Source organism: Tiliqua scincoides, chromosome 11 (genome assembly GCF_035046505.1).
Source record: "Tiliqua scincoides isolate rTilSci1 chromosome 11, rTilSci1.hap2, whole genome shotgun sequence".
In the NCBI taxonomy this organism is placed as follows: Eukaryota; Metazoa; Chordata; class Lepidosauria; order Squamata; family Scincidae; genus Tiliqua; species Tiliqua scincoides.
This window is the reverse complement of record NC_089831.1, coordinates 72410-94791: the sequence shown is the minus strand read 5'-3', so window position 1 is coordinate 94791 and position 22382 is coordinate 72410. Positions and strand designations below refer to the sequence as shown.

The window sequence follows — 22382 nt, the reverse complement described above, 5'->3', positions numbered from 1 at the left end:
TTCTTGGCTGGACAAGAAGAGAGGGGGAGGTGCAAAGGTACAGATGGGCAGCATTTCCTCACCTTTAGCCTGAACCCCTGTTGTTCTGATCTCCTGCCCTTGATGCTGATCACTGCAGTCCTTTGGCCAGCTGTGCCTGTTGACTGATCTCTGTCCCTGGGACACCCGGCCCTTTTTGCTGTTCCTGCTTTCAGACCTCTGAAAGTGAAATATCAAAGCCTAGAGCCCCCCCCCCCGCCCTCCATTTCCTCTTGCCAAGCAGCATCAGGGGTGGGAAGGAGGGGCAACGAACTGGGATGGCTCTTCCTCTCTCCCTTCCTCTGCCCCGCACTTTCCTCCCTTGGGGTTCCAGATTTGGGTTTGCTGGGGTTTTGTTCTTTGCGGTCTCCGGAGTGAGGGGCAGATGCAACTTGTCTGTGGTACGTGCATATCCGTGCAAATGTACATGCGCCTGTTGTGAACCTGCCAGTGCCCCCATTTTACTCTCCTTCTGAGAAGGGTTGGAGGGTGTGGGGCAGGCCTTGAGATCCTGGCTGGGTTGGTTCTACGAGTGCCCTTGCCTTGGTTCAGCTCAGACTTCAGCTCTTCTTGCAAGAGGTCACTGATCAGATTCAGTGATGTGTGTACCACCTTTTGGGCCAAAGTCTCTGGTTCTTTGCCTCACTTTTGCGCCAGCCCAGCTGCCTTGGCCCCTCTGAGTGCTTCTTTGAAGCAGGGAATACATGTCGGAACTGTGGGACCTGTGAGTCAAGATTTCTCCTGCTGTCCTTCTGTCAGCAGGAATGGATCCTGCTGCCGCCAGTTCGAAAAGCAACCACTGCCTGGACGCGGCCAAAGCCTGCAACCTGAACAGCAACTGCAAGCGGCTGCGGTCGGACTACATCTCCATCTGCAACAGGGAGGTCTCCAACGAGCGCTGCAGCCGCCGCAGGTGCCACCGGGCCCTCCGCCAGTTCTTTGACAGGGTGCCCAGCGAGTACACCTACCGCCTGCTCTTCTGCTCCTGCAAGGACCAGGCTTGCGCTGAGCGCCGCCGGCAGACCATTGTGCCCGACTGCTCCTACGAGGACAAGGAGAAGGCCAACTGCCTGGAGCTCCGGAGCCAGTGCCGGTCAGACCCCCTCTGCAGGTGAGAACCCTCCTGGGTGCCTCTTCCTTCGTACTGCCTCTCGTTTGCCACTCAGATCTGGGCGTGGGAGGAGATTCAAACTGAGACGTTTGGCTGGGGGAAAAAGACCCAGACTGGCATGTTGGCTGTAAGGCTGCGGTTCTGCAAGTCGTTTGCTGCCGGCTCTTGATGCTGCAAGGCTGTGACGGGTGTTTGTGTGTGGCACAGACAGAGCGCCCCCTTTGGACAGAGCTGTGATTTGGCTTTCTGGAGCGGAGCCACAACCAGATCTTCTGGGCTGTCTGTTGGCGTCACTCTAGCCAGGCTGTGTTCTCAGGCGTTGGGGGCTAAGGTAAGGTCAGGGTTCAAACAATCAGGCCAAGGTCTGAGGGACAAGGGGTGTGCCACAGTCAGAGCCAGGTGGGACAAGATGAAAAGGGCGCCTGGGGATACCCTGAGGCTGCTCAGCACTGAGTGGCTCAGATTGATGAGCAGGGTTGGGGTGGAGGATTTGTAGGTCCTGACAAGCCCCTGACACTGCAGCCAGAGTGGAAGGCGTTGCCATTCTTCGCCTAGCAGGTCTGCAGGGGAAGGCAGTGCATCGGTGGCCCACGAGGTGAGGACAGGGCTGAGACCCACCTGTCTCCTCCACCTGCCAGCTAGTCTGAATAGGGGGTCCTGCTTTGAGCCTCTGTTTCCTCCTCAGGAGGGGCCACCCAGCCCAGGACCCAGCAACTCTCCAGATCCCCGACAGAGTCCCGACTCTCCTCTGCTCCTTGAGACTGTAGAATCTTAGCAACTGGGGAGCTCAAAAAGCCCTGAGGACCAGCCTCAGGTGGCAGGGCTAAAACCTCCCATACGCTGAGCCCCTTCCCAGATTCATTCTCACCTTTAGCCCTGATGACTGGATGCCAGATACGGACTCAGAGGCCCCATTCCTGCCCAGCAAGCAACCGGTCCTTTCTGCAAGAGCCCAGCTTCGTTGCACGTCACGGGCAAGGGGAGAACATGGAAGTGCCTCTTCTGGCACATGCCACTCGTGGAGGCCTCAAGGCACCGAGAGTGAGTGCTGGCAGCCCAGCTGGCTCCATGCAGTGCTGATCTTGTCCCGGAAATTGCTGCTTCCAGGTGTAGCAATGACCACAAGTGCTGATGGCTTTTCAAAAGATGAGACATGTTCATTTAGGAAGGGCAAAGATCTGTCATCATCCTGATGGTGTGTTGAGTGTTAGTCTCTGGGTCGGTTCAGGCCAACTGTGTGGGCCCTCTGGTGGGGATAAGCCCTTGGCAGAAAACCCCTGAGCACCTAGTTCAGCGCTTGGGAGAGGTGGGCGTTTTCTGTCAGAAATTCAATGCAGGCTCCTTTGTGAGTCTCCAGCCCTTCTCCCATTGCCAACCAGGTGGCCACACTGGTCGAGCTTGGAGTTTATTTCTATCACTTGGAAATGTGGGGAAGACGTCCTGGGGTGCCCTTGAGCCCCATCAGTCATTTCCAAAACGAGCCATAACTGAACACCACAAGCTGAGACTGCTGGCAAAGCATGGCTTGGGTGGCAAATGTCTTCCTTTGAACCTTTGGGTGTTTTTGACTGTGGCCTGTCCAAAGTGCCCAGAGCTCATAGTGGTGGACTGGCGGTTGTGCTGGGCTGCCAGGAGTCCCCACCCGTGACAGCATATTCTCTGGTTGCTGGAGGCTCACGTCGTAGTCAGCGAATTGGTCAGCACAGTTGAATTCGAAGTCAGCAAATTGGAATTGGGACTCATCTTTAAGCAGCTGGGGTGGAACCTGCAGGCACCAGGCCAGAGACTCACGAGGGAAGCGCAGCAAGTGAGGCAGTTGCTGCCTCTTTTTCCACTGATGAAGCAAATGTGCAAGTGGCTGTCAGGGGGAGGGGCAGAGCAGGTCCTCCCAGGTGGCCTCCCCTGTTGTCTCCAGAGGACTTGGTGTGAGGACAACCTTTATTTTCAGGGAAGCTACCCAGTCTGTGGGAAGAGACTGGATGCTTCAGGGTCCCAGAAGCTGCAGTGCCGGTGACCGCAAAACCAAGATAGTGCGGGCACTTGGCATGCACGTGCATTTGGTGGGCCGCTGTGAGATACAGGAAGCTGGGCTAGAGGGGCCTGTGGCCTGATCCAGTGGGGCTCTTCTGATGTTCTTAACAACAATTCCCAGGAAGCCTTGCAGATCTCTTGTTATCTGGTGTGCTCCCTGGGGCATTTGGTGGGCCGCTGTGAGATACAGGAAGCTGGACTAGATGGGCCTGTGGCCTGATCCAGTGGGGCTCTTCTGATGTTCTTAACAACAATTCCCAGGAAGCCTTGCAGGTCTCTTGTTGTCTGGTGTGCTCCCTGGGGCATTTGCTGGGCCGCTGTGAGATACAGGAAGCTGGACTAGAGGGGCCTTTGGCCTGATCCAGTGGGGCTCTTCTTATGTTCTTAACAACAATTCCCAGGAGGCCTTGCAGGGCTCTTGTTATCTGGGGTGCTCCCTGGGGCATTTGGTGGGCCACTATGAGATATAAGAAGCTGGACTAGATGGGCCTATGGCCTGACCCAGTGGGGCTGTTCTTATGTTCTTAACTACAATTCCCAGGAAGCCTTGCAGGTCTCTTGTTGTCTGGTGTGCTCCCTGGGGCATTTGCTGGGCCGCTGTGAGATACAGGAAGCTGGACTAGATGGGCCTATGGCCTGATCCAGTGGGGCTCTTCTTATGTTCTTAACAACAATTCCCAGGAGGCCTTGCAGGGCTCTTGTTATCTGGGGTGCTCCCTGGGGCATTTGGTGGGCCGCTGTGAGATACAGGAAGCTGGACTAGATGGGCCTATGGCCTATGGCCAGTGGGGCTGTTCTTAAGTAGGGTTTGCTGCCCCTCCAACAGAGAAGGCTGCTCCTTGTGTTCTGACAACTGGAAGGGCTCAGTGCAGGTTCTGCCCAGAGTCCCCAGACCATTGCTTGCCGCAGTAGTGGAGGGTCAACTATTTAGTACATTGGAGGTGAGGTGGGATGGGATGGGGAGGGCAGAGAGACAAACATGCTATGCCAAATCCCCCTCCCCCATGCCAGTGAACCCTCCTCCTGACTGCCACTTTTCATCCCATAGCAAGACCATCACCAGCATCCATGAATAACATATTCTGGGCTGGTTGGGCACAGCAGCCAAATTAATAGCAGCTCTTTGTCAGCAAGTCTTTGAGCCTGAGATCTGCTTGGACATGCAGGGCTCTGGTGGATGCATCTGCGTAGCCGGGAAGGAACCTGATGCATTGCATTTGGAAAGTGTTGACTGAGCACCTGGGAGAGCATCGTGTGGCAAATGTCCGTGACGGGCCTGGTGCAGCCCGAAATGGAGTTTATGTGGGATGAGAGAGTGCCCAGACTGGCCATGCGAGGGAGGAGGCCCTGAATATGCACTAGGGCAGACAGAGATGATTGGAAATTTGGGGAGACTGGAGAGGGGCATTTGAGTTCGATGACAAGGAAGGAAGGAAGAACCTGTAAGGCGGGCTTTGTGTCTTGGGGGTGAGCATGTGTCATAGCAGGACAGAGCAGAGGAGCCCAGAGTGGCAGAGGTATCTGTGTCCTCCTTGGGTTTTGCCAGGTACAGCTTGTTCTTATTATCTTATTCACAATATCCCCCCCCCCATCTTTGTGACTCATAATCAGCCTTTCATTCCGATGGGATATAGTTAAACATGCAGAATGAAACCAGCAGAGCAGCATCCTCCATTCACAGAATGATTCCAGGGCCCCAAAGCTGAGCAGACCCACTGGAACAAAAGCGTTCTTACCTGCTGTTGAAGTGCCATCAGGGAGGAACTAATAGGACCTCCTGGGGCAGGGAGTTCTGCATTCTTGGAGCAACTGCACATCTCTCCCCCCCCCCCCCCCCATGGATTGTCATTTTTACTGGTGCATCTTGAGGAAGGAGTGATGCTTCACTTGTCAAAAAGAAGCTGCAGTGCCGGTGACTGCAAAACCAAGATAGTGTGGGCACTCGGCATGCATGTACATGGTGATAAGGGAAACACATTCTGCACCCATTCAGATGCATTCTTTATTGTTCTGGGAGCACGCACTAGCACTAGATCGGTTTACAGCCCCAGTCATCCCCCCTGAGCAGCTTTTGCACCCCTCCTGGTCCCCTCAGAATCCTCGCACAAGGAACTGCAGTGCTTCTGCTCCCTGGCCTGCGGCGGTCACAAAGATAGCTGCCTCTTGGCACACAGATGGCCAGGTGGTCTTTGGCCAGGTCACCCAGGTGGCTTCCCCATTGTGCAGGAGGCCCATGACTTGGTGGTTGAGCAAGAGGGCCCAGTTCAGTCCCTGGCAGCAGCTTTGAGTGGGGCTGAGAAAGAACCTGAGAACACTGAGTTCTCACTAAATCGAGTTCCACTAAAATTGAGTGTTGGGAGGGTTAGGACAGGCAAAAGAAAATATTTCTTTACTCAGCGTGTGGTCGGTCTGTGGAACTCCTTGCCACAGGATATGGTGGCGGCATCTGGCCTGGATGCCTTTAAAAGGGAATTGGACAAGTTTCTGGAGTAAAAATCCATTATGGGTTACAAGCCATGATGTGTATGTGCAACCTCCTGATTGGCTATGTCAGAATTCCAATGCAAGGGAGGGAACCAGGTCTCTTGTTATCTGGTGTGCTCCCTGGGGCATTTGGTGGGCCGCTGTGAGATACAGGAAGCTGGACTAGATGGGCCTATGGCCTGATCCAGTGGGGCTGTTCTTATGTTCTTAAACTACAATTCCCAGGAGGCCTTGCAAGTCTCTTGTTATCTGCCTGGGGCATTTGGTGGGCCGCTGTGAGATACAGGAAGCTGGACTAGATGGGCCTATGGCCTGATCCAGTGGGGCTGTTCTTATGTTCTTAACTACAATTCCCAGGAAGCCTTGCAGGTCTCTTGTTATCTGGTGTGCTCCCTGGGGCATTTGGTGGGCCGCTGTGAGATACAGGAAGCTGGACTAGATGGGCCTATGGCCTGATCCAGTGGGGCTGTTCTTATGTTCTTATGTAACATAAGAAAAACCTGGCTGGATCAGGCCAAAAGCCCATCTAGTCCAAACTCCTGTATCTCACAGTGGCCCACCAGATGCCCCAGGGAGCACACCAGACAAGAGGCCTGCATCTCACATCTGGTGCCCTCCCTCACATCTGGCAATCTGAGATAGTCTTTCTAAAATCAGGAGGCTGCACATATTCATCATGGCTTGTAACCTGTGATGGACTGTTCCTCCAGAAATTTGTCCAATCCCCTTTTAAAGACATCAAGGCCAGATGCCATCACCAAATCCTGTGGCAAGGAGTTCCACAGAATAATTACAAGAAATACTTTTGTATTTTGTCTGCCCTAACTCTCCCAACACTCAGTTTTAGTGGATGTCCCTGAGCCTGAAACCTGGGGTGGGTGGGAGAGGAGATTCTGCCGGGCAGCTCTTGGCAGCTGGGAGCTGGATGCACCAAGAGGCTATCTGTTGGCATCAGGCACCTGAGGCTGGAAGGGAGGAAGGGGTAAGTGGCCTGCTGTCTGTACTGCTCCCCTATGTGAGGAGACTCAGTAGGGCTCCCCAGGCCAGTTCTGCAGCCATAGCCAGGCAACCTGGGCCTCCAGGTTGGGAAGCCGAAAGGGCTGATCCAGGGAGAAAGGGCTCCGATCTCTGAGAGTCGGCTCAGCGCTTTGAGGGAGCCTCTGCGATATGCTGCAGTGGCCGGGTGACGAGGAGTGTGTCTGCGGAGATCAGAGAGACAAAAATCAGAAGTGATGTTAAAAGGAGATGTCAAAGTGGTTGCCGAGAGGGGGAGACATCATTAGCGCTAGGCCTGTCGGGATGCGTTTGGGCTTCTTGCTCTCCCTCTTGTCGCTCTGATGTTCTCCGTCTGATTCTGTGGCTGCCAGAACACTGACAGTCGAAGCAGCTGCCAGGGCAGCATTCCCTGCAGGGGGCAGCGAGCACTGCCAGCCAGCCAGCCCCTCACCCTAGACCTTGGGAATGAGTGATGGGGCAGCAGCAACTCCTGGAATGGAGTGAAAGCCTCTGAGCTTCCCAGCTCGCATCAGGAACCATTCAGGAAGAGAGCAGCTTCCTCCCTCCCTTCTTTCCTCCACCAGTGACTGAGCCACATTCCTTCTGTGAGGTTATTTGGGGGGTGCGATGGCTTTGTACGCACTTCATCCAGGCATCCTATCACCAGGAGAAGCCAGAGACAAAAGTGTCCCACCAGAGGTGACCTGGATCCTGGGACTGTTGCTGCTGATTAACAGCAGGAGGAGGTGAACACTGTTGCCCCTGCAGTTCCAGTCCGGAAGGCTGCTGTTTCCTGAAGAGAAGACCGGCCTGCTGCCCCAGCCTCATCTACTTGGGAATGTCCATGTTGACTCTTAGTAGTCGGGTGCCTTGAGAATAGTTAGGGGTGGGTGGAGTTGGCCTTTGGGCACGCACAAGGTTTAACTCAACATCTGTGACACCTGCATCATCTGGGAAGGTGCAGACTTGACAGTCTGTTTTCTCTCCAGACACTGCAGACTTGAGCAAGACACACCTTTGCTCTTGTGTGTCATGTGCATGTGGGTTTTCTGCTGCAGGGACCCTGAGGGATCTTGGCAGGCCTTCTGGCTACTTCTGAAGGGATCAAGTTGCCCAGAGCTACGTTAGCATGCTCTTCTGCCTGCTCCCCCACTTCCTGGAGCACTGGGGGGTTCTGTGGGCAGCACTGCCCCAGTGGTGACTTTGGGGGGAAGAGCGGTCCCAGGGTGGTCTCAGAAGCCTTTGTGGAGGCTTGAAGCAGAACTCCAAAATGCAACAGCCCTGGAGGAAGGGGTGCTGTCTGCTCTCTGCGTTCAAATGGGAAGCGGATGTGGGGCTGGCTGGGTCCTGAGGCCTGTGGCTGCATCCAGTCTGTGGAAACCCATTCTGTGCAAGGCTCACCTCACTTTCTTTCACAAAGCCTCCTGCTAGAACGACAACCGTCTTTCACTGGCCCTGCGGCACAGGCTTGCAGTATGGGGGGTGGGGGTGGAAACCTGCACAGGCGGTTTTCAGAGCGTGGTAGAGATGAACATTTTGTGCATCCGGTGGCAGTCAGGAAGTCAGCAGGCTGCATGCACTTGTGAGCCCCCGTCCCCCGTCCCCAGAGAGTCATCCCACTGGCGTCGCTGCTCGGTTTGCCTCTGCAGTCTCTTTATACCACTGGTTCCCAGCCTGTAGTCTGTAGACCACAGGTGGTCCTCAAGACCTTGAGAAGCGATCCATGAGGCCTCAGAAAAAAGTAACCTTTTATCACTTCCAGCATCTTACTGAGCTAGTGCTTCCTCATGCAAGTGCCAGCTGTGGGCATTCCATTCTCCACCTTCTCTGGTAGTTGTTGAGGGAATGCTCACTTGGGAGATCCTTCCCCATGGACCACCAGAGAGGGTAGAGGCACTGAAGGTTCAGCTGTGGGTGGTCCATTCTGCACCCTCTCTGGTGGTCCGTAGAAGAGTGCTCACTTGGGGGATGCTTCCCCATGGACCACCAGAGAGGGCGGAGACCGCCCACAGCTGGCACTGCATGTGATCCACAACTACTCCAGTTTTTGCCTCAGTGGAGGTTGGGAACCACTGCTTTAGACTGACCACCCTCTATCCTTGAGAAGATAGAGAAGACAGAAGCTTTCCTCCTCCCCCTCGATGCTGAAAAAAAACTTTCTACCCTTCACTTTTTTGGTTTGTTTCTGCACATTCCAGGATAGTCCAGAGCCAATCATTAGCTCTCATTAAGAAACATGAACTGGTCTCCCTCTCCCTGGCCATCAGGAAATATTAGCATTCCTTTGTCAGATCCCAGCACATGGGCCCATGGCCTTAGGACAAAACCTCAGCAAGAGGCCAGGCACATTAATTAGCCCCTGAGCTCATCATTGCAAGACAATTGGCCAGTGGGGGTGGGGCAACCTTCATTCCTGCAAGCCCTCTTTATTCTGGAGAGTCATCCCTCCCCCTTTCCCCATAAGAGCAGCTGTGCTCTGGGCTGGAAAGCAGAACCCTCCCCTGGAGGGACATGTCCTGGGGAGGGGTGGGGCAGGTGCTGCTTCATAACATCAGCAGGACCTGGGGGTAGTGCATACTGGGGTACTATGGGCCATGCAGCCTGGGTTCCAGTCCCCTCTCTCTGGCCTTTTCTGTAAATAGCCAGGGTGGCATTTACAGCCAGGGGCTGGGGGATAAGAATAGGCCCTCAGTTTGGCTGTACTTGTCGTAAGAGGCAACTAAACAGCCACCGGGTAGATGGGACTCGTCAGCCTGGGAAGGCAGCTCATCTGAGAGAAGGAAAACTCTGACCCCAAACCTCCACTGCCTTGTGGCTACATCCAGTTATGGGAAAGGCTTCAGGAGTCAACCTCGAGGTGAAATCCAGAGCTGGAGTCCCTGAGGCAGTTCGTGGCTGAACACAGTCACCTCTGGCAACTCCTGCGAGGCCGCTGGAACCAACCGTATTGGCCTCTGCCTTTCCATTGGACCATTTCAGCGACGTGGAGAGGGGGGATTTGCTGCATGGGTAACAGCCTATCCTCCATACCTACTTTACCCAGGCTTAGCGCACTGGAGAAGGCACTGTTCCAGAACCACTATTCAGAGCGCGATACCATAGTCTTCCGAGACTGAAGGATGCCAACAACGTGTCAGGTAGGTTGACCCAGGAAGATCTGGGTTCAGATCCCTTCTTGGCCAGGCACATAGTCTCATTGCCTAATAATCTTTCTCATCAGGCTGTTGAGAGGAACCAAGTAGAAACCCTCCCCCACCTCCCTGGAGGAAGGGAGCACAATCAATGCCCATAGACATGGCAGCTTCTTTTGAATGAGGCCATTCAGTTCTCTCAGGTCTGTTCCTCTCCAGTGAGGAGTTAAGGAGCACAGAGGATCTGTTAAACTGCAGTCTTAAGCATGCTTAACTTGGGAACAAGCCTTGTGGCACACAGTGGGACTTGCTTCTGAGTAAACATGCTCAGGCTTGTGCTGTGACTGTTCCTGGCTCTTTTGCCTGTGTGGCTTCCAGGGCAGAGCTCTCCCTAGGGATACTGCCCATAGGATGACCCATGGATGCAACCTTACCCAGCCTAGGGACACTTGGGTGCCAAGTCTACTGCCTTGGGCTGGGATTGGGCCTTGTCTGCCTGCCTGAGCTGCTGCTCCTGAGGGTCTCCAGCCCACAACTCTTTTGCAGGTCTAAGTAAGGCAGTTGAACTCTGCGGGCATCATCGGCAGGGAGCTGATCGCAGTGGCCTGTCGATGACATGGAAAGATAAGGCTTCTGCACCAGGGCTGAAAGTAATTAGGCCTCTATTCTGGCACTAATGGACAAAAAGATGAGCAGTAATTGGAGAACCTTTAAACAGAGATTTTTCTGCTGTTATCACAAGTGCAGGACACTGACTAACTGACGTGAGAAGAGGCACTGCTGCTGGTGCTTGGGGCAGCAGGCTCTGGGTGACACTGATGTGAGCAGAGGGGCGGAAAGGAGCAGGGCAGAGGGCAGTCTCTGCAAAAGTTGGGTTCCAGGGAGAGGGCAGACGGGCCCTGGGAGAAAGCAGCCAGGGGCGAGACATGGGAAGGGGGCAGAAGCTCCCTGTCCTGAGGTGCTCCAGGCTGCAGAACCCCCTCCCCCCCCCGTGCAGCTGTGAGCTCCATGGAGATCTTGATCTTTCCTTTTTGCCCGGAAACTCTTGTGTGTTTTCCACACTGTTGTGTTGATCAGACCCTGGAGGGAAACCTCAGTTCTGGGCTCAGCTGCAGTCTCTCTGTGGCTCCCGGGCTGCCCCAGGCCGCCTGGCTTTTTGCCACAGGCCTTGGCTTGAATTCCACCAACCACAGAACACACCCCTTCCCACTGCAGCCAACAGGTGGCTGTGAGGAGAATCCTCAGACAGGGATGGTGGTGTGTGAAAAGCATCTTTGCCCTAAGGCAGGGGTGCCCAAAACCCGGCCCAGGGGCCACTTGCGGCTCTTGGGGTCTCCCAATCCGGCCCGCGGGGAGTTGCTAGTCTCCAGTGAGCCTCTGACCTCCGAAGACTTACTGGAGCCCACACTGGCCCAACACAACCGCTCTCGGCATGTGGGCGACTGTTTTGACCTCTCGCTCAAGCTCCACTGCTTGCTGTTTGATGTCTGTGATGCAGCAACAGATGTGAAGGAAAGGCCGGCCTTGCTTTGTGCAAGGCCTTGAGCTATTGCAAAACTATCATTCATTCATATAAGTTCTATCTCTGAGGGCACAATCCTCACCCCTTATGTCAGTGCTTTCCACTGACCGTGGACCACTGACTTTCCAATGGGCCGTGTGCTGCATCCTGGGTGTCACTCATGGAGGCCTCCTCAAAGTAAGGGAATGTTTGTTCCCTTACCCCAGAGCTGGAAAGCACTGACAGAAGGGGTTAGAACTGCACCCTAATGCATTCATTTATGTAAATTTATTCAAATTTATTCAAATTTGAAATGTAAATTAATTCTTTTTTTCTGCCCCCCCCCCCACACACACACAGGGAGATGATGTGGCTCTCCTGCCAGAAAGTTTGGACACAGCTGCCCTAAGGGGTAGGCTTGGGAGGCGTTTCCAAGGACAACCCCTCCCAAGAGGGGGGGAAGAGAATGGGAGGAGGTGTGAAGATGTCCTCTGGCCACCAGCTTCCTTTCTGCCTCCCAGCAGCCTCTCCAAGACACACTGTGTGTGTGTGTGGGGGGGGGGTTCCTCCACCTGGGCCTGCTCTTCCAAACCTGTTGGCCCTGCTTGCTCCCTCTGCCCCTTCACCAAACTCCATATGTCTTTTCTGCTCTGAATCCTGGGGGGGGGGGGGGATTCAGAGCAGAATAGGGGGGCAGAGAGTGGGAGGCCAGGTTAAGCACACAACCCACTCCTTGTTCAAAGCCACAGCCTCCCTCTGAGGGCTGCTTTTCAGAACTGAGGCTGGACTGGGTGGCTTGTTCTGTGAATGGGCCTTTGCCTTTTTGAGCCCCCCCACCGCCTCCTGCTCCACCACAGTCCTCTTCCTTCTTGGAGTGAAAGGCAGAGGGCGGGGGGGGGGCTGCTTCCTGGCCCCCACCACTGCCACCTCCCTCCCAGGACAGAAGCTTTCCTCCTCCCCTTGATGCTGCCAGCTCCTGACAGCTTCTTTGGGCCGCCAGGCTGATTACAGCAGACAGATTTCAGCTCCTCACATAGAAAACCTTTTGCGGAACCAGAACCTCGGCTGAGGGGGGAGCAAAGGAAAGGGCTGAAAAGAGCTGATTTCAGCAGCTGGAGTTTGCTGTATTTTTCATCTTGCATCAGCAAATCAGGACCACAAATAATCTGGTCTCAATGTGCTTCACTGAGGCTGGTGCTGGCGCGGGTGCTTTTTCTGTCTTCCACAAAGCCGTGTACTCCCAGTCTCCAGAGGCGGCAGAGAGGCCTGCGTTTCTCACGGGCGGGTCTGTCTTTCTCTTTGCCCACCATAAGGACTCTTGGAAAGGGAGGGTTGCGGGCGTGCTGTGGTTGTGACACGCAGGCTGTTGTCTGGGAGTGTGAAGTTGGGCGTGGGCACAACTTGCCGTCCCCTGTGCCTCTGGACAGTGTGTCATTCACAAGAGCTTTGTTTCTGAAGTGCGGCCTGAGTGGTGCAGCATCTCATGACACAGTGTGGCACAAGGGTCTTGGAGCAGCCATCTGGCTAGTCAAGGTTTTGGCTCTGGAATAAGGTGGCACATAAAAGCAGAACTCAGAAGCCATTGATGTGGACAAGGGAGGAAGTGGAGAAAACCCTGTTGGGGGCAGGACTCAGCCCTGCTCCCCCCAAAACCAGCTTGCGTGTGCGGAGCCAAACCAGCTGCAGTGGTGAGATCAGGTGACCTTGTGGAGATGGTTTTCCTGGGGATCCATTTCAAAGTGTGCCCCATTGAGATGGTGGATCTGCGCTGGTGATGGGGCTGCCAAACCAACCAGACCTTTGTAGCTTGCTCCTGAGTGCAGCTGCTTGCTAAGAAGTCCCAGAGCTGATGTGGGGCACCTGTGCAGGGAGTGGTCATGGCCCTCCCAGTTCTCAGGAAGGGCCTGTTCCCCAGCCCTGCTCCCTGACATGGCCACTTAGGCTCATTGCTCAGAACACGTGCCCTTGCAAAGCCCTGGGAGGTTTCCGGAGGGCTTTCAGTGAATACAGAGGTGGTGGGATAGTGTGCTTGTAGAAGCCAATCAGGGAGGGCGATGCCACTCAAATGCTTGTTCAGAATCAGCCCCATACAGCATCGGGCAGCTCCCCACTGTCACAAGGAATGGGGAGAGGGAATGTCTAATGCATGGAAGAGGGCAGTTGGGAACATCTGAAGCATGCCTTCCCCTGATGGGCTGCATGAGTGCCCCCCCATGATGCTCCCCTTGGACCTCCTTATCCCTTATTCACTGCTGCTGCCTGTGGGGCAGCAGCATAACCATCCACTGCACTCTGTCCTGCCAAGGGTGGCAACAAGGTTTGGGGGCTGATGGAGCCTGCAGCATGACCTGCATTGGCTTTTCCAAGGACTGTTGGGCCTGCAGAATAAATGGACACGGCAACTGCAAGGCTGGAGGAGAATCCAAACGGACTCCTCCTCTGTCCCATGGCTGGTAGCCTTCCCCCCCCCCCCCGCATCTGAGATGCTTCTCCTGCCTGGAGCTGAGCCGTGCAGGGGGCAGTTCCATGAGAGGTTGAAAGGAGGTTTCTCCGCTTGCTCAAAGGAGGCTGCCTTGCTCAAGGCTAACCACAATCTGAGCACAATAATCAGTCAATTCTCGCTGAATAATTAAATAGAGAACTTTCATAAGTATTGACTTAACGTGACAGCAAGTCTATAAGGACTCAGGGTTTGCTTATGTAAACACAATCTCTTGTTCGGCTTAGTTAGCAGTTCAATGGGATAGAACATTCCTTCAATTAAAATCAAATGATGCCTGCCTTTAATTCTTCCCTTCCCTTCCCTGGCAATGATAGCCTTTGAGCACAGGTGAGGGGTTCAGGGAGAAAAACACCTGCGAGTGCACTTTGCCGCCATGAGTCAAGGAGGGAGAGGAGCCGCCAGACAGGCACGCAGAGGCAGGCGATTCGGGGATGGGGGTGCAGGAGCAGGGCAGGGGCCTTTGGGCCCACTCAGTTCTGTGCATGCCTCAGTGCCTTGCATGTCTTACTGGGAGCTGTGTATGGGGCACAGGAGTGAGGCCTGCACTGGAGAACTGCTCTCTCCCCACAGACTGGCCCTCAGCCCGTCCCACCAGCTTGTCTGTTCACCTGTCCACCTGCCCTCCACCTGACCAGTGGCCCAGCATCTCTCCTAGAAGCCCTCAGTGAGCAGAGCCAGGCTGGGAGAAGCACCTTCTACGGGTAGTCCTGAGCACCAAGCTGCATGTTCAGGTGTGCGGGAGGCAGGGGGGTGTATGGAGGGGTCCCTCAGCCCCTCCTGGGTGGAATCCACTTGCACTCAGGCTCAGAGTAGGGGTCATGCTGAGCCTGCAGGGGGCAGCCTGCTTAGGGGCAGCAAGTTTGGAAAGGCACCTTTGCTGGGGTCTCCTCCCATCACGTGACATTTAGCTTGCTGAGGTGAATCCTTTTGCAGCAGGAATGAGGTGGCAGCTGTGGGGGCATGAATGGATGGTCCCAATTTTGGGCGGGAGGCGGGCCAAAGATGCCCCTGCCCCCTCAGGTGCCTCAGCTTTGTGGATCTTCAACAGGCCCTTGGTCATCTTCAAACATGACCGCATCGTGCCGCTCCTCTTGCTCAGGGGGCCTTTGGTGGCTAGTCGCGGAGTGTCTCTGAGCCCTGCTCTTGAGAAGTGTCGCTTCCGTGGTGGTCGCGTTGAGTCTGGAAACTGACCTGCTGTATAGAGCTGCTGTTAAGATTGTAGAGGATGTGCATGTGGACCCCCCCCCCCGAATGCTCCTGACTGTGGGAAAGCATCATAAGGTGGAGCTTCGGGGGCCCCAGAGTCATGCATGACCTTTGCCATCCCTACAGCATCCCTTTATCGATTTTCTGACATTGAAGGAGGGGGTCTGAGGCTGGGTTGTTGTGTCTTGCCTGGGGAGGGGACCACCAGCCACTTGCACGGCTCAGGTGAGATTTGCACTTCCCCCTCTTGGTTCGTCCCTCAGGAGCCTCACGGGCCATGGAATCCATAATCCCAGGGCCCCTGCCCACTTTAACGTCACCATCTTCATTTCCAGCGTGCTTTGTTTCAGCAACTGCTTCCATTTTGTTCCTGGTTCGAAGGAAGACCCCCTTGCACTTCCAGCCCCTCACCAGTTTTCCAGCTGCAGTTTCACATTCCCTGACTCTCGGCTGCTGTTGTGACAGGATAGGGTGAGTGTGTGAGTGTCGCACGGTCCCTGTGGAACGGTGCAGACGAGGCCTCAGTTCAGAGGCAGTTGCCACCTCTTGAGACCGTTGGGAGTCCAGACGGATTTAGTTTCCAGATCTGGCCCAGTGGCCGGTCAGGAGCAGAAGGCTTCTTTGCTGCCCTCTTGTTCTTTGACGAGATGCCTTCGGCTGGGAATGTCTGGCATGGCCCCCTTCCCAGTCTCCACTGGGGCAGGCCCAGCACCACACTTGCAGCTCACCTGCCTGCTCCAATTTCCCTGGGCATTTATGTACTCAGGAGCATGGCTGGATTCCTCTCTTTTGCCAAGAATAGGGGCTTGTTGTTCTCTGGCTTTTAAAATTGCTGCTGTTATTGTGTGGCACTGGGTGCCTTGGCATTTGAGTTCATCTGTTGCTTTACGAGGCTCAGTGCTGATTCTTTGTATGTTATTTGCTAACATTGTCGTGAAGTCAAGTGGGGGGAGGGGAAAAGAAAGAGGGGGCCCTCTATGGTGGACCGCTCCTGAGAACTCTCCCCCCCCCCCAAGCCAGCAGTGCAAAACACGCAATGCAGGGTGCAGCTACCTAGGAAGTTCTGCAGGCCAATGTGGGCAGAGACCACCTGGTACAGGCTCTGCAATGAAGGTCACCAGCTTCTCTTTTCAGAGATTCTGGCCCCTTGTGGCCCCTGTAGCCACTTTGCAGGTAGTGCTACTCACATCTGTCATGACTTGTGCACTTTCTGTGTCTCTTTGTTCGGTTTTTATGGCCTCTTTTCACCTCTTACCATCTGAGGATGTGGACAGGATTCCCAGAAGTGCATAGCCATGGATGTGCTTGCTTGACCCTAGCTCTTTGTGGCTGAGAATAGCTGCTGTGCGTGTGTGTGTGTGTGGGGGGGGGGTGCTGGCTTAGCGGACAGGGAAATCAGTATAAAAGCACCCATAAGTGAGGGGTGGGAGCTGCCCATTTAAAGTAGGTGGTTGTCCACATACACCCCAAGAAATACTGGCTCTCAATATCTTGGAGAATTCCTGGCCAGTCTCCAGAGGGTGGCGGCATCTCACCTGCAAGGATCCCTGGGTGATTATCTGGTCCTTTTCAGTTTGGCTGTCAACCGAGGTCTGGAATAGAAAGAGCTTTGCTGCTCCTCATGGATGATCCTTTCCAGGGGCTAGAAAGGGAGATGCATCCCTGCTGGCCCTCTGGACTGCTCAGCAGCTCTGGACACCATCCACCCTGTTGTCCTTCTGGGTCACCTGTCGGGGCTCGGCTGAGGAGCTGCTCTGTAGAGGCTTCAGACCTTCCTGGCAAGTGGGTTCCAGAAGGCATCCCTGGGGGTGATCTGCTCTGCACAATGCTCTTTGGCCCATTGGATGCTGCAGGAGTAAGTGCTCTCCCCCGTATTCTGGCTCTCCAGGCACTGGAGGTGGCTCTGGGAGCCCTTGCCCAGCTTAGACTGGGGGGGGGGGCTGCTGCATCTGTACCTGAGTCAGTGAGACCTGACCATGGGGATCCATGCACTGGCTGCCTCAACACTGGTTTGCTACAATGCACTCTGTGTGGCCTCTGAAGACCAGCTAGTGCCAAATGCAGCTACACCTGTGATGATGGAGGCCAGGGAGTCTGATGCGGTCATACTGTGGCTATAGTAGTTGCACTGCTTGTCAGTATATTTCCGGGTGTGGCCTCCAGCACCCCAGTCCCAAGCCACCCAGGGCATTAATGATCAGCAGCAGCCCCTCGACTCATATGCAGAAATGCCTCTACCTGGTTGAAATAACTGTGTGAAGGGCTGGGGGGCTATACAGATGCTGCCGCTGTCGGAAGTGAGGCTGGTGGATGTGACGTGATGTGACAGGCAGCTGCCTGCTTAATGGCGCCCCAGACGTGGCTCCCTCTTCCTTGAATGTGGCCCCCGAAGGGCTTTCTGCTCTTGTCTAGGTTGGGGGTGATTTTCTCTCCTCTCCCTTCCTGGGCTGTTGAGTTTTGTTTTCAGGCTCTGTTTGTTCTTTATGCTTACATTTTGATGCTTTGCTTTTGCAGATTTAAAATGTTTCTATTTCCTGTCATAAGCTGCCTTCAAGGCCTCCATTTTGATGGGGGCAGGTTAGGCTGTAAATATTTTAAATCAGTTCTCCCCTGTTCTGGTCCACAAACTGGACCACCCAAGGTGGATCAAAAAAGAATAAAAAGGATAATGGAGCAAGTTTAAGTGGCCAAGACAAGCACAAGAAAACTGCCCCAAACCCTAAGGAATGGGGGAGAGTCAGGCACCCTCGGCCAGCGATGGGGCCAAAGGGGCCTGGCCATCCCCAAGGACAGCTGCTCTCTCTCCAGCTCTCTCCGAAAGGCACCATCCCGGATGTCAAGGGTGGTGACTTCAGGGCTAATCTTGCCCTGTAGGAAACAGGCAGCGCTGGGGGATGACTGGGGCTTGTCCATGATGATGCCTGGTCCTGGTGGATGGCTGTGCCTGGTTTGTAATTCACAGGCAGACCAGGCCCTTCAAGACCCTTCAGTTCCCCACCCACAATGGCTTATCTGAGAATTTGGAACCCACCCACTTTTATCAGCCTGGTCACAGTTAGGGCAGAACAGTCACTCACTCTTAAATGGCAACTAGTCGGTCCTGGATGCCTTCCTGTAGGCTCTTGCTACTTCTCCTTATCTCCTCCACCTGCCCTCTGTGCAACTTGTTTAAGGCACTGCTTGGTTCCGCCTCTACCACCATCTGAAGTACAATTGGTGGGGCTGTGGAGTAGGGCTTGTTTTTTAAATGGATGCTGAAGACCTTCCAGCTTGGCCTTTCCTTGCACCTTTTCAGCTGTGTTGTTGTTACTCTTGTTTCTATGACTGCTGTATTGTCTTATTTTTTATTTTTTTGTAGTTGGCTTCAAAATGTGTTTTAGGATTGTGTTTGCGATACGATATTGTTGTAAACCGCCTTGGTGGTCCCTTCACACAACGGATCAGGAAAGCCGTGTAAAAGAAGGAAACCAGCAAGTAGTTATGCTCTCTGATAGGGAAACTATAAATTACTCTTTATATTTCTGCTTCACACATCTGGCTGTGTACACTGCAGGCACAATCTCGACTCCAGGACAGCTGTGAATTCCAGATTTCTGATTTGCAGGCTGGCGCACTTGGTGTTTCTGCACACCTGCCCCTTTCTGCCCCTTCTCAAACCTGTTCCTGAAAATGGCCACATCCTGCAACAGGTGGGGGGGGGGACCAGGCTCGTTGGAGCAGTGCACGGTTGCCAAGGAGAGACGTGCCTGCAGAATCCCAGTAAAGGTGAATGGCTCTACTTTTCTCTCTCCAGAAGGAAAATCGGTCTGCTTGAGGAACCCGTCCAAGATGAACAACCAGGAGGTTGCACTTGGAAATGGAGTCCTTCCAGTGTTGGGGGTTCTGGAGGCCAGGCTTGGTTTTCATCTGGTTTTATTATACCTTCCGGAAATACTTTCAGGAAGGAGGCTCAGCCAAGCTGGCCTCTTTCCCCTCTCCTCCCTCCTTCCTGTTAGAATCCTGGTTTCCAGAGCCTCAGCCAAGCTCCTTTTCCACAGCAAAGGTTGGAGAGGACCACCTGCCCTGCGGCTGTGAATGGCAGCTTGGCAGGCAGCCCCTGTGCCCCCCCCTCCCCAGGAGCTGGGCAGGTCTCACTTTGTGGAGGCACTTGAAAGGCAGAAATCTGAGAAGTGACGGGAGGATTCCAGGAAGGTGGATTCCTGGCCGTCCAAATCTCCCCCAACAGCCGTGAATTCATTGTGCCTAATGGAAAGAGCGACATCTGGCTTGGATATTATGAAAGGATCACCAGCTGGCTTGTCATGTATTATGAAAAGAATAACATTTGCCTTGGAGGGCGCGACATGCCAGGAGCGGGACCCCAGGGAGGACAGCATCCCAGTTGGCATCGACCTGCCACGCATCCGCAGGGCAATTGCTGTGCCTCTGATCCTGGGGGGTGGGGGGGCAGACAAACTTCAGCCTGCCACTACCTGCCTGCTGGGTTTGTTATATGTTGCATATATTCTTTTCCTGTGCTATACTGTAATTTACTCCAGAGGACACCACGTTCCATCTGGAATATTGTTTATTTATTCCTTGCATCTTTTAGTTTTTAATGGCCTTTGTGGGATTAAATGCATAGCAAATAACCCATAATTAAGTCCACCTGTCTATAGTTCACTTGGCAAAAGAGACGAGCTTGGACTCAGGTTTCATGGCAAAATGACGATCATGCTTGGAATGTATGTGGCTTCGTCCTTCTGTTTCCAGATTAGATTACTGTAAGACACTCTCCATAGGGCTGCCCTTGAAACCGCAGTTGGTGCAAATGCAGCATTTGGATGCCAACCAGAGGGCAGATGCTCAGCCCCACCATGTCATGGAATCATAGGGGATTTGAAGGGCACCTTGGGACTCATTTAGTCCTCCCTTACTCAGTGCAGGGAACTTCTGCAGCATCCCTGGCCAGATGACTTCTCAACCTCTGCTTGAAACCCCCTCCCTCTTTTCCAGTGCTGGACTGCTCTTCCAGTGAGGACGATCTTCCCTGAGCCTGTTCTTACTCTACTTCCTGTAGGTTCAAGCCACTGGTTCTAGTCCTTGGGAGCCACAGAGAGCGACAGAGAGTATGACAGCCCTTCTGGGACTTGAAGGGGGGCCCTTGTCTCTCTCCTTGTCAATCCTGCAGCAGTTGCATTGACTCTCAGTTTGTTTCTGGGCCCAATTCAAGGGCCAGGTTTTCACCTTGCAAGCTGTTCACAGTTTGGGACCAGGATCCGTGCAGCTCACCTCCTATGCTGTAGTCATTAGGGGAGTCTTTGCTCTGTAGCCCTTGCTCTGTTTTCTGAGTGTGATGGCTGGAGCTGTTTTGCTGGTGGCCCCTGGACTGTGAAGTTCTCTCCCCTACCCGAGATAGTCACTTGGCTGCCTCAGGCAGCAGATGGAGAGCCGAATCCTATGAATGTCTACTCAGAAGTAAGCCCCATTACAGTCAATGGGGCTTGCTCCCAGGAAAGTGTGGATAGGATTAGGCTGTGAAATGGCTTCAGGCCCAATTCTATCCAATTTTCCAGTGCCGTTGCAGCTGTGTAAGTGGGGCGGCACTGCAGCCTGTTTGAGGAGGAAATCACAGAGGCCTTCTCATGGTATGGGAACATTTGTTCCCTTACCTCGGGGCTGCATTGCGGCTGCATCAGTGCTGGAAAGTTGGATGGGGTTGGGCCCTTCGTTACTGGGAATTGTGATTTCTCTGTGGATTTGGTGGCAGTTGTTTGGCAGTAGACCAAAAATAGTGTTTTTTAATAGTTTCCTGTTAGCTGTTGTGTGTGTAACCCACCCAGATAATTCCATGGGCATAAATAGCGGGTGTGTGTCATCAGGCACTTTGTGAACATGATGTCAGGAAAGCTGGCAACACTACGAGTGTTGCCTCCTTCTTGCCTCTTTTCCTGCTGATTCCTGCTCTTTTTCATCTTACGGCCTCTTTCTTTCTTTCTTTCTTTCTTTCTTTCTTTCTTTCTTTCTTTCTTTCTTTCTTTCTTTCTTTCTTTCTTTCTCTCTCTCTCTCTCTCTCTCTCTCTCTCTCTCTCCTGCCTTTCTATCCCATTGAAGTGATTTATCAAGATGTTTTACAAACATGAAAACAATGTTAAACTTTCTAAACTGTAAGCCTTTTGGGGCAGGGAGCAGCTCATGCAGCCACCAGGTGCAGTGATGGTGCTTTAACCAGTGGTGACATTCCCCTGCAGAGCAGATGTCCAGAGCTGGCAGCTGGGCAGTGACAGTGCTCCCTGCCCTTGGACACTTGATCCGACAGCCCTTGCAGCATGATGCAAACTGGGATCCCCTTCTGGGAATCTGCTGCACAAGGCCGTTCTGATGTCCGGTGCCTGAGTTGCCTTGGCTCCATTCTGCATCCTGGCCGCCCATGTCTCACAATCCACTTTTGTGGCAAGCATGCTTGTGGTCTTTCTGAAAACACCTGACCTCTGGCACATCTGTATCAGAGCTGGCGCCTGCTGCCTTCTGCTTTGCCGGACATCTTACCATTAGGAGTTCCAGATCTGCATCCTGCACCCACTGAAACTCTTAATGTGAGCAACATTTTACCCTCTGTTGTGAGCACTGCAGACCTGGACTGCTGGAGGCACTGCAAGCTCTGCCCTCCCAGCCTCTGTGATTTGTGCTGGGTGGGTTTCAACTTGACGGCATTTAGCAGAAGCATGTGGGGGGGGGGCTGTAGAGTCAGTCTTCTAGTAACATTTGATGGTCATATATACTTGTACGTGGCCCTTCTCTCCTGGGAGGTGCGCTGATGTGGAGGCATCGCCTTGCTCAGGAGAGAACAGACGTTGTGCCTGTTTGGACAAGTAATGAGGCAGGAGGATGGATGGCTTTTCACACTGCTCAACTGGGAGGATAGTGTAGGAGTAGGGAGGGGCGCCTGTGTCTGCTTGATGGAGAGAGGGATAGCATCCTTTCCCTGACAGACGCTTCCCTCAGAGCACTTGCCAGGTCCTGGCTATGAAAGTGTGGCTCTGCTGTGCTTGCCCAGCAGTGACAGCAGCCACTTCCACTGTGGCAGGAGCACATCAGACTACTGTTCTGCAAAAGTGCTGGTGGGAGCGGCAGGCTGTGCTTGTGCAGAGGCAGGGATGTTCCTGCCAGGTGGGGCCCAGCGTCACGTGGAAGAAGGAGTGGGCTTGTTCCCTGGAGGGCAGGACCAGAACAAGGGGGTTTAAACTACCTTTCAGCAAAAGGTCAGGAAGAATTCTTGTGGTCTGGACTGTTTGACAGTGGAACAGTCTGGTGGGCTCTCCATCGTCACAGCTGCTTGTTGGGGATGTTGTGGCTGTGGATGGCCTACATTGGCTGGAGTTGGACTGAATGGTCTTGTAGGCACTTCCAACTCGAGGATTC

The 22382-nt window shown here is 53.9% G+C and overlaps 1 protein-coding gene across 1 annotated transcript in view; it reads left to right on the top strand.

Moving 5' to 3' along the window:
• Positions 1 to 22382, top strand: part of GFRA2 (GDNF family receptor alpha 2) — a 71722-nt gene that overhangs the window by 36423 nt on the left and 12917 nt on the right. The window contains exon 4 of the mRNA XM_066639412.1: positions 781 to 1129. Within this exon, the coding sequence (XP_066495509.1) occupies positions 781 to 1129 (349 nt within the window). The remainder of the gene's footprint in view (positions 1 to 780; positions 1130 to 22382) is intronic.